The sequence below is a fragment of the Sinocyclocheilus grahami genome, unplaced genomic scaffold (genome assembly GCF_001515645.1).
Source record: "Sinocyclocheilus grahami isolate Dianchi unplaced genomic scaffold, SAMN03320097.WGS_v1.1 scaffold82.1, whole genome shotgun sequence".
In the NCBI taxonomy this organism is placed as follows: domain Eukaryota; kingdom Metazoa; phylum Chordata; class Actinopteri; order Cypriniformes; family Cyprinidae; genus Sinocyclocheilus; species Sinocyclocheilus grahami.
The window spans coordinates 1,717,567-1,730,197 of NW_015505261.1; the positions used below are offsets into that span (position 1 = coordinate 1,717,567).

Here is a 12,631-nt window from a genome sequence, read left to right on the forward strand (position 1 = left end):
GGGGGGAAGTAGCCGCAGAACGGGCTTCCGATCCCAGCAAGCGGGCAGTGGATCTGGCAGGTGAGGAAGAAGATAGGGACTCGCCCGTCTCCATTCCATCCACCAGATCCAGCCACGAACCCCACGAGTGCAGCTGCCGCTCCGCCTCGGCAGAAGCGGGGCCAGCACCGTGAGGAACGCTGGTGAAGGCTCCCTCCGCGAAGAGAACCTTACGGGAGTGAAGCAAACGCAGTGGCAACTGCTCACAATGCGGACAGTCGGCCCTCTCGAGAGCCGACGCCACATGCTCCGCTCCCAAGCAGACCACGCACAAACTGTGTGTATCCCCGCTCGTGATGTAACGTGGGCAGGGAGGAACACACAGTCTATAACGCGATCTGCTTTCGCCCTTTTTTGTCTTTAGTTTAGACATCTTTTTTTCTTTCTGCTGGAGCTTATATTTTGAATGCTTGTGCAACTTTTGGACAGACAACAATAAATAAGACTCACAGAACATAAATCGTGACCGACACACACAGAGAGCTTTGCTGAATGACAGAAAGCTAGCGCCAGCCGCACCTTACGTGCTTTTAGAGCTTCCTGGTCATGACGTCACCCGCCTCTGACATCCTGCCCATCGATTCGACTGATTACACATATAATTCAGAGCTTGGTATCGCTGAAGGTGTTCCCCTAGCATTTCCGACGCAGCTCGAGTTCCCGAAGGGGAACCCTAATGTGCATAACTGTTAACAAAATAAACAAGAAACACAATTATTTAAATGTAAAGTGTCATGTAAGGAATTCTGTGAATGTCAATTTATGGCTTTTCACTGTAAAATACAAGATTACTTATTGTGTTTCACTTAAAAACTGCACAATTAACAGTATTTTACTGTCAGATTAAATGCAATAAGATCTATTACAGTTTTTCACTGTATAAGGGAATTTACTTTAACATTTACATTTACTCATTTTGCTTTTATGCAAAGCAACTTACAAATGAGGTTGAGGTTAATAAAAATAAATTAAACGAACCAAATATTATACTGTAGTATTCTTACACGTTAAAAATTACAATCATTTTTACAGTGTAACTTTGTGTATCGCAGTTGAGTGAGAACTATACATGGGGAAGAGTGAAGGAAATGGTGAAGAAGACCAAACTGAGGAACCAAAGCCGGCTGGGACTGTCTTCAGGCTCCCTGAAGAGATCATGTCCACAGCTTTACCGGTACTCCATCCATGTTTTCATAATCATTCAGGAGTATCAGATCATTAGCACTCAAAACAACACTCAGATTTGATCTCCCTCTGAAGGCTCATTGAATGTTTTTTTTGTTTTTTTTAAATAGAATATTTATTTATTATTTCTAAAAGTCAAATCGACATATTATTTCACAGACGATTGGTTTCGATATTAAAGATTAATCAGAATGGAAATGTTTTAAAGCTTTAGCACTCCGCCCTGAAGTTGTGTGGTTCCAATGGGAGCACATAAAGTGACTTCTGGGAAGCCGTATTACAAACACAAGTGCTACTAATGGCTCCGCTCTTTTGATGTTATGACTCACTATGTGTCCATGTGATGCAAGATAAGGCTCTCATCACAACCGCATGCTGTAACGCTAAACTGCTGGGCGTCCTAATCTCGCCTGTATGCTGCCTCCTCTTAAATACCTCAGCACTGGGCTCATGTGGTAGTCGGTGACTAGCACCACATTGTATGAATGAGCGGAGAGCAGAACACTGATTAGGTGTTGGATCTCATTCAGTCTTGTATTGTTTTAGTATTTTTAAATATATTATTAGAGTATTTAATAATATTTTGGAATATCGTATTTGATATATTTTTATTAGTGCTGTCAAACGATTTGTTTGTATAATTTATGTGTGTGTTCTGTGTATATTTATTACATATATATATATATATATATATAAATATACAAACATACAGTATATATTTTGAAAATATTTACATGTCTATATTTATATTCATATAATTTATATTATAAATAAAGATATTTAATAGATAAACATAACATATTTTTCTGAAATATATATACATACATGTGTGTGTATTTATATACATAATACAGCACACATACATATATTATGTAAACAAAAACTCTGATTTTGGATGCGATTAATCACGATTTTTTATATTTTTGAATTTTAGTTTAAGTTTTAGTAATTTTGTTGTGTTCTTTTGTAATTTTTTGTAATTTAGCCCCAACATTAGCTAACTATGTTACTTAAAAAGAACTAACAATAAACAATACGGTCACACTTTATTTTAAGGTCTAATTCTCGCTATTAACAAACCATTAACTATGACTTTTGCCTCAATAAACTCCTAATTTGCTGCTTATTAATAGTTAGTAAGGTAGTTGTTAAGTTTAGGTATTGGGTAGGATTAGGGATGTAGAATATGGTCATGCAGAATATGTGCTTTATAAGCACTAATAAACAGCCAAAATGTTAATAAAAGGCATGCTAATAAACAACTAGTTAATCGTGAGAATTGGTCCTTATACTGAAGTGTTATCAACAATTCTATAGCATTTATTCATCTTAATGTTAATGTTAATCTCATCATTTACTAACACATTTTTAAGGTCAAACATTGTATGGTAACATTAGTTAATGCACTGTGCACATGAACATTTTTATTAACTAACATTAACAAAGGTTAATAAATGCTGTATATGTTATTTTGCTGAATGTTATGCATTAACTGATTAACTGAAGTTTTGCCAATTAATTTTTATATTTCAATTTTAGTTTAAGTCGTTTTACTACTTCAACTTATTTTATATAATTTAGTTGCCTAGGAAAAATGTCTAATTTACTTAAAAAAAATATTTTTAATGATTATTTTTAGTTTATTTTAACTAACAAAAATGAATGTTTAGTTTTAGTTAATAGCATCCCTGATTCAGTCACTGAACTCCCAGTATCATGGGTTTTGTGGACATCACTAATACTTGATGTTAGTACATCTATACCGCACCTTTTTATTATGTTAATAAATCAGTTTATACTGTGTTCAGTTCTTTATTCTGATTGGTTGAAAAGGCTAGAGACTAGTTCCAGGTTTGATGAGTGAATTGCAACATCGCCTCCACATTCTTTCTGAACTAATAACAGACACTTCATCTGTGAAGAGTATTCTAGGGACATGCCCTTGAAAAATGTATTTTCTCTCAATAAAAAAGCAACAACTTGAACCTCAACCTATTCCACTAGTGAGCTGCGATCCCACACACAGGTTGGCACAGACTCAGATGAATAGTTCAGGGCTGCAGTGTCAGGTTGGAGGTATGCTGGTGGGAGTAAGCGAATTCCCCGTGTATTTCACTCATTACATGAGATATGGGAGCTATACTGAACACGCTCTCCTCCCGAGAGCAGATATTTTCTGAGGAATATATCCATACGGACCAATGATTCATGCAATATGCTGACTTTAAGAGACAGTATTTGCTCCGTGTCTCTGTTTTCTCATACCGTAATAATCAGTGTGTTGCGTAAGTGCAGTGCGATTTGAAAAATCAGGTCAGACTGTCTTCCATTAGTTCAGACGAACTTAATGGGGCATTAAAAATTCTCATTGGTGCTATCTGGAAAAGGTTATGTAATACATGTTTTAAAGTAATGTTAATGATATGGAAAGCATGCTTCAAATCCACACCTAAATTACACTACGAATTTGTTCACTGCTACTAAGATTGCTAAAATGGTGTCCATCTTTCTCACAGCCCAGATGTGATGCCAGCAGAACGGCCCAGGACAAACAGAAACTCCATGATCGCTCTGGGACATCAGAAACTGGACTATCTGTGGCCACAGTAGTATAACTCAGGTAGGCTGAAAAAAATACATCCACTTCCTACGGCAATAACTGGAAATTAAGATCAAAATCTGACACTAAGACTTATATTTTATGATCCGTGTTGGGTGTAATGCATTATTAAGTAATTAATTGCTGTAAATGTAATAATTTTCTTTGAAAAAGAGATTGCTCTTAATTTTTATGTACAGTTACTATTGATATAATTGCATTGGATATTAAGACAATTCTATATAAAATAATAGTGGATCTAACATCAAAATGTAACATCTAACGTTAAAATGTATATTTTTAACCTTCTCCTTTTAAATCAGTGGTCTCAAACTCAATTCCTGAAGGGCCATAGCTCTGTTAGCTCCAATCAGATCCAACTCACTTCTGCTTGGAACTTGGAAGTTTTAGTGATCCCGAAGAGCTTGATTAGCTGGATTGGGTGTGTTTGATTACGGTTGGAGCTAAACTGTGCAGAGCTGTGGCCCTCCATGAATTGAGTTTGAGACCACTGCTTTAAATACTTCAGTCAGTTCAATTTTACATTATTTATTTGAAAGAATTAAAATAACCATTTCATATTTATCCTTGTTTTGCTCAACTGGTTTAGCTTGATATGGGATTTAAGTTATTTGTAATAAGTGATGCAATACATAGAGAGTAATTAGTACAGTAATCTAATTACATTAAAGGGTTCATATGATGCTGCTAAAAAGAACATTATTTGGTGTAATGAAATGTGTTTATGCGGTTTAAGGTTCATAAAAACACATTATTTTCCTCATACTGTACATCATTGTTTCTCCTCTATGCCCCGCCTTTCTGAAAAGCGTCGATTTTTACAAAGCTCATCGGTCTGAAAAGTGAGGTGTGCTCTGATTGGCCAGCTATCCAGTGCGTTGTGATTGGCCGAATACCTCAAACGTGTGACGGAAATGTTACGCCCCTTACCATACTGTGATGCCCTGTCCGGCCAGAGCGATGAGACAAAAACATTAAAACCCATTATAAATGAGGCATTTGTTGCATCCAGTGGGGACATAATTACGGATTATAATGAATAATAATAAAAGATTATAATGTCTTTTTACGCGTTGCATCGCGCCACTTAAACATAAAACCCTGTCTGCATTTGTGATCAGAGAAATGACAAACTACAAGTGCTACTCTACACTGCTCAAAACTCGTGTTTGAATCATCAGTGGCAAATTCTTTATATATAAAAAAAACTTACTTACAGTCTGTGAGTCAGAACAGCCGGCATTGTAGTCTACTCTACCAGGATCAGGAAACGGTCCTCCATAAAATGCACTGCACACATCTGAATATTTGGGTTGAAGTGTTCTGGAACAGTGTTGTAAATACAACTTAACCACTGATTTCTAGTCGTTTCCTCTTTTGGAAGACCAAACAAAGTAGTTTCGCTTTCACAACAAAACACAGCGTCACACACGGCGGGCTAGAGTGAGAGGCGGCGGGCTTGCCGCAACCACATGTGACGACCCCAGGCTGGACTCCGCTTCGTCCACGGTGAAAGCCGATCCGGTGATCCACAGCGCGAAGTTGAAGTATTTCCTCAGCGACCAGCACGGATCAGCTCTAGGCATGACGAAGCGGATATCGTCCTCTTTTGGAAGACCAAACAAAGTAGTTTCGCTTTCACAATGAAACACACAGCGACTTCACGACATGGCGGCGGCGGCAACAACAATACTACAGCGAGAATAAAAGTTAAGCCTTCTTTCTTTGTGTGAACATTTGGGCGGCGTTATGCAAATCTTCCCACACAGTGACGTAGACATGTTGGAGGCGTGTTAGAACGAGCCGTTTTAGGTAGGCGTGGCTGACTCTTAACTTTTATAAAGAATATCTCTTTGGATTTGAGACTTCAGTCTTTGCAACTTTACAGATCTTCTTTATGCACCAAGAGCTTGTAACACTCCAAAGAGAAAGGACAAATTTAAATCGCATCATATGACCCCTTTAAGAAATTATTAGTAGCTACTGATTAATTACTTTTTAGAGTAACTTGCCCAACACTGTTAACAATTGCTGACTAGTTAAGTAAATAAACAAAATGTATCCTTTAGTCACTTTATGTAAGATGCATAAATGCCAGCAGCAAATTTAGAGCAAAGAACCTCAGTGACATCAAGTACATTGCATTAAAAACAGCAGAAGTATGATGTTAATGCCAGTTATTTTAAATATTATGATTAAACTTAAAGGGATAGTTCACCCAAAAATTAAATACATAATTTTCTACCTTCATGGCATTCCAAACCCATAAGACTACCAATTTTGAAACACAAATGAAGATATTTTTTATGTTTATCCAGCCCATGCATCAAAAAGTTCAAAAATATATTTTAAAAGTAATCCATATAAATCAAGCAGTGTAACCCCCTAAGCTGCTCATAGTGCTATTTAAGACACCTTTAATTGGTGAGCCAAATTTAATAACTTCTTACAATAGGGTTATATATGGGCTGTCACTGACTCCCATGGAAAAAAAAAGGGTCAGAACAGAAACAATATATTGTGTTCCAGGTCAGTTGTTGTTTTAGCACTGTTTGGCAGTATACGGCTCTATCTCTCGGCAGTGTTGTTTCAGTACAACTGATATCATGCACACAGTGAATGAGCAGCATGTTAACTCTCAGCTTTTGTTTTCTCATCAGACATTGAGCAGATGGCCTGCGATGGGGCAGCTTTTCCAAAAAGCAAAGCACAAAGTGGTAGTTTTTGCCATTTGCAGATGGTTTTCCAGACTGAGGAACAAGATAGGAGAGAAATGCACAAGAAAACAATGAATGGGATTGGAGTAATGATAGAAAAAAGTTGGTATCACGTGTATAGGTAATACTAAGAGAGATGCTTATATGTTGATTAAAGTGTTAAGTTGACCTGTTGATGGAGCTCGTTTGTGTGACATCACATTTCTGTAAATGTCATTAATTCAGATGAAGCACTCATTAGATTTGTCAGCTAATGAGGTACTATTAAAGACGATATAAACGTGGAAATGATTTACAGAATGTGAACAGAAGGGAATTACAGAAAATCCTTATGTATAGTCTAATGTAAATTTCTGCCAGGACAATTTACCAGATGCTGTCCTAATTGTAAAATACTTGAAATACATCCAAATGATAACAAATGTTGAACATGCATGCTATATCTTTATATATATATCATTTCGTACCACTATTATAAGAAGTGCCGTAAGTGAGTATACAGATATAACAAATATGCATGTATGTATCCATGATGCATGGATCATATGTGAAGATGAGAGTGGATAAGAGGTGCTCCCACGTCTGAATTCCTCTATCTACAGACATACAGTGGGTACGGAAAGTATTCAGACCCCTCTAAATTTTTCACTCTTTGTTATATTGCAGCCATTCGCTTATGATAACATGTAAATTACTTATGGCAGTTCTGTACGCAGCTCGCCTGTCTGATGTTATATAATGTGTGATTTTTCCGCCTCTCTAAAAGTTTGAGAGTGTGAACCTGAAATATCATCCTAAAATATAGATTGAAAAGTGCTTCCTGCCAAATATTAGTCCAAAGACATAAACGCAGAATAAAATGCAGTATAAAATGGTCATAAATCTTTACTAATCTTATAAGTGTACCTCAGGGAGAAAACGTAAATAAAAAAAACTTATGAATTGACCCCTTGAAATAAATAAGGTGTTTAATTCAACATCAGTTTTCTAATTAAACTTCTTTAACGCGATATTGTTCTGGCCAGGAAAGTGTATTAAAACACGGTTTCCATATAGTACGGTCTTTTGAAGTACGCTTGACTTATCGTTTCATAGTCACTGTACTGAGTAATGGTGTTAAACTGTGTGTAAAAATTAATGAGAGATGAAGTATGGCAGTTTTTTGTCTATTAGGGACAGAAGACAAGACCAAGAGATTTTGTACTTATCTTGTGTTGTAGTGTACCAAATGGACAGAATAATTCAATATGCATATTGCATTGTTATTCAAATGTATTTTTAATAAATATGATATTTCTAAATAACATCAGATTGTTTAAATGTGTCTTTCATGAAAGATTTGTTTTAATAGCTCTTAAAAAGAGACCTTATCCTTCTGTCAGAGACTCTTAAGGGAGGATGGGAAAATCATATTTCAAAGTTTTCTCTTGCAAAAACCTTTGAGTTCCTTTCTCTGATAAACCCAGAGAAACTGCATTTTCTCACACAATATTTGCACTCACTTGCATAGTTTATATACACATATATCACAAAATTAAATTAAAGTTTCCTGGAGGAATGAAAGAGGACTCAAAAGCATTGAATTTTTCCTTCCATCTCAGTGTTTCCTATAGGAGCACTGCAGATTCTGAAATAAAAAAGGTACTATTTTGTTATATTCATGTCAAGATACAATCCACAAATGATAAAAATGGAGATTGACTTACAGTGTAATGCAAGGGCACCTTTCAGTGTATGAGAGTTAATATTTAGTCTGTAGGATAAGCAGTGACTAAAGGATCAGGTGAGAAAAGAGGTTATTGGGAGTTGACAGAATGACAGCAAATATAAGCATTACTCTCAGCATGAAGTATCTCAGGTTTCTCTCACTTAACACAGAATTCAAGAAGTTGCTGCACAAACAGAACAGCTTTAAATAAATGTTTTAAATGTGACAGTAAACCACACATGTACAGCAAACAATAAATGTAAATTTATAGCATATGTGGGACTAGTCATAGACCCATAGCACCAAACTCATAAAATGTATTATAAAAGCTAAAGGCTTGAGAGTCCAGCTGTTTTTCCACATGGCAAAGCTGAGCACACTTGATATTAGTGCCTCCCTCTGGTAGACAACGGTAATGAATGAGCAAGGGGATTTTACTAATGCCACATGCTTTCATAACCCATAGTTCTTAAAGGGATAGTTCACCCAAAAATGAAAATTCTGTAATTAATTACTCACCCTCATGTCGTTGCAAACCAGTAAGGTTGAACCACTGATGTCACATGAACTATTTTAACGATGTCCTTGCTTACCACCTTTCTGAACCTGTCCTTGAACACAGTTGCATTGTTATCTAAAGCTAAAGAGACAGAAAGCTCTTAGATTTCATCAAAAATATCTTCATTTGTGTTCCAAAGACGAACTAAGGTCTTACTGGTTTGGAACAACATGATGAGTAGTTAATGACAGAATTTAAATTTTTGGGTAAACTATCCCTTTAATTTCCAACCAGGAATATAACAAATTGCAATAACAATAGCACAATTAATTGAATTATCGACAGAAGTACAGCAAAATTAGTCAACTGATGTTCTGGGAAGTCTATAGAGCATTTTATGCTGGAGTTCTCATAAGATTGAACACTTGAAAACTGGAGAAATGTGAACCCATGTCGTACCCTCAGAGGTTCAGGAGGGCCGGTGTAGTTACACACATTCCAGCAACTCCAACACAATGGAGTCATAAAATATGTCATACAGGCCCACGCTCTGCACCTACAGAGATCACAGGCCAGAAACAGACCAATGACGCTGTGAAATATATAGTGGGATGTGTGCCAGGGAATGATGATTTACAGGAACACATACTTCAGTTCCAGTGAGGCAACACCAGCATAGTATTTGTTCATTTATTTATGATGTGTGTTTGTATTTCTTTTATACAGTGTACACTGAAAATATGTTCACTTCAAATTTAATATTGAATAACACATCAAAATACATGTATTTTTTTAAAGCATGACCAAAGTTGACAAAAAAAGCATGACAAAAATCATGATTAAAAATGGACCTAAATGTAAACCCTTTAAATTGACAAAGTGCATTACAAGCATACTTTAGTGTGTTATGAAACATAGTCACGAAAGTGTACTTTAAGTACTCCAAAAGTAAGTCCAAAACAGTTTTGGATTTTGATGTGAGACAACTACAGGGGATGGACTTTTTATGGCAAGAATTGATGGATTATAGTTAAAATGCCTAAATGATGAACTTGTTTCTTACAAACATGCAGCTTTTTGATTCACAAGACATTCATTAATGGACTGGAATGGATTACTTGTGGATTATTGTGATGTTTTTATTATCAGTTTGGACTCTCATTCTGACGGCACCCATTCACTGCAGAGATGTCGTTGCAAACCAGTAAGGTTGAACCACTGATGTCACATGAACTATTTTAACGATGTCCTTGCTTACCACCTTTCTGAACCTGTCCTTGAACACAGTTGCATTGTTATCTAAAGCTAAAGAGACAGAAAGCTCTTAGATTTCATCAAAAATATCTTCATTTGTGTTCCAAAGACGAACTAAGGTCTTACTGGTTTGGAACAACATGATGAGTAGTTAATGACAGAATTTAAATTTTTGGGTAAACTATCCCTTTAATTTCCAACCAGGAATATAACAAATTGCAATAACAATAGCACAATTAATTGAATTATCGACAGAAGTACAGCAAAATTAGTCAACTGATGTTCTGGGAAGTCTATAGAGCATTTTATGCTGGAGTTCTCATAAGATTGAACACTTGAAAACTGGAGAAATGTGAACCCATGTCGTACCCTCAGAGGTTCAGGAGGGCCGGTGTAGTTACACACATTCCAGCAACTCCAACACAATGGAGTCATAAAATATGTCATACAGGCCCACGCTCTGCACCTACAGAGATCACAGGCCAGAAACAGACCAATGACGCTGTGAAATATATAGTGGGATGTGTGCCAGGGAATGATGATTTACAGGAACACATACTTCAGTTCCAGTGAGGCAACACCAGCATAGTATTTGTTCATTTATTTATGATGTGTGTTTGCATTTCTTTTATACAGTGTATACTGAAAATATGTTCACTTCACATTTAATATTGAATAACACATCAAATTACATGTATTTTTTTTAAAGCATGACCAAAGTTGACAAAAAAAGCATGACAAAAATCATGATTAAAAATGGACCTAAATGTAAACCCTTTAAATTGACAAAGTGCATTACAAGCATACTTTAGTGTGTTATGAAACATAGTCACGAAAGTGTACTTTAAGTACTCCAAAAGTAAGTCCAAAACAGTTTTGGATTTTGATGTGAGACAACTACAGGGGATGGACTTTTTATGGCAAGAATTGATGGTTTATAGTTAAAATGCCTAAATGATGAACTTGTTTCTTACAAACATGCAGCTTTTTGATTCACAAGACATTCATTAATGGACTGGAATGGATTACTTGTGGATTATTGTGATGTTTTTATTATCAGTTTGGACTCTCATTCTGACGGCACCCATTCACTGCAGAGAGGATCCATTGGTGAATAAGTGATGTAATGCTTTTATTTTCATTTTTTAAATTTCTAAAATTTTCATTTTTGGGTGAACTATTCCTTTAATATTATATTAAATCCAGATTTATATGTATACTCTTAAGATTTGAAGTACACTACAAGTGCTAATACAATCAGACGTACTTCTCTTTTATGCATGTGTGTTTTGTATTTGTAACTATTTCCATTACACAAAGCACTATGCAGTTATCTTAAAGGTTACATATCATGAAAATCTGACATAACCGACTGATTTCTCCCTACGTACATGTCATCTTAAAGGGGTCATATGATGCGATGTCAAGTTTTCCTTTCTCTTTGGAGGGTTACAAGATGTTCATGAATAGATAAGATCCCTAAAGTTGCAGAGACTAAAGTCTCAAACCCAAAGAGATATTCCTTATAAAAGTTCAGACTCGTCCACGACCTCCTAAAACGCCTCATTTAAACACGCCCCCACATGTCTACGTCACGATGTGGGAAGATTTGCATACCGCCGCCCAAATGTTCACGCAAAGAAAGAAGGCGTAACTTTATTGTTGCTGCCACTGCCGCCGCCATGTTGTGAAGACGCTGTGTGTTTTGTTGTGAAAGCGAAACTACTTTGTTTGGCATTCTAAAAGAGGCCACGACTAGAAATCAGTGGTTAAGTTGTATTTACAACACTGTTCCAGAACACTTCAACCCAAATATTCAGATGTGTGCAGCGCATTTTATGGAGGACTGTTTCCTGATCCTGGGAGAGTAGACTACAATGCCGGCTGTTCTGACTCAAAGACTGTAAGTACGTTTTCATATTTAAAGAATTTGCCACTGATGATTCAAACACGAGTATTGAGCAGTGTAGAGCAGCGCTTGTTGTTTGTCATTTCTCTGATCACAAATGCAGACATGGTTTTATGTTTACGCGGCGCGATGCAACGCATAAAAAGACAGTATAAGTCATTATAATCTGTAATTATGTCCCCACTGGATGCAACAAATGCCTCGTTTATAATGGGTTTTACTGGTTTTGTCTCGTTGCTCCGGGACACAGCATCACAGTATGGTAGGGGCGTATCATTTCCGTCACACGTTTGAGGTATTCGGCCAATCAGAGCACACCTCGGTTTTCAGACTGATGAGCTTTGTAAAAATCGACATGCTTCAGAAAGGCGGGGAGAATAGAGGAGAAACAATAATGTTTTTTTAACCTTAAACCGCATAAACACATTTCATTACACCAAATACACAAAATAATGTTCTTTTTAGCAACATCATATGACCCCTTTAAAGAAAAATGTCCCGCCCATTTGTGATGCTCTCTGCCCTATTAGCATAGACACAGGCCTGAGTGAGAAGCAGCAGTCCGCCATTACTATTTTCTTGCAGTAGCTGATAGAGATACAATGTCAGCACCAAAGATGCATTACAAGTGTTGTGTTTTGGGATGCACCAATGAACATAGGAGTCTCCATAGACTCCGTCCATCTGAGCTGCTGAGGAC

At 36.6% G+C, this 12,631-nt stretch overlaps 1 protein-coding gene across 1 annotated transcript in view; it reads left to right on the plus strand.

Annotated features, from left to right (window-relative positions):
* The window catches only part of LOC107586502 (uncharacterized), a 21,167-nt gene extending 13,948 nt beyond the window's left edge, over window positions 1-7,219 (plus strand). Inside the window, exons 5-7 of the mRNA XM_016273896.1 lie at window positions 1,092-1,213; window positions 3,741-3,844; window positions 6,505-7,219. Of these exons, the coding sequence (XP_016129382.1) occupies window positions 1,092-1,213; window positions 3,741-3,834 (216 nt within the window). The 3' untranslated portion in view covers window positions 3,835-3,844; window positions 6,505-7,219. The remainder of the gene's footprint in view (window positions 1-1,091; window positions 1,214-3,740; window positions 3,845-6,504) is intronic.
* Window positions 7,220-12,631: the final 5,412 nt, after the last annotated feature.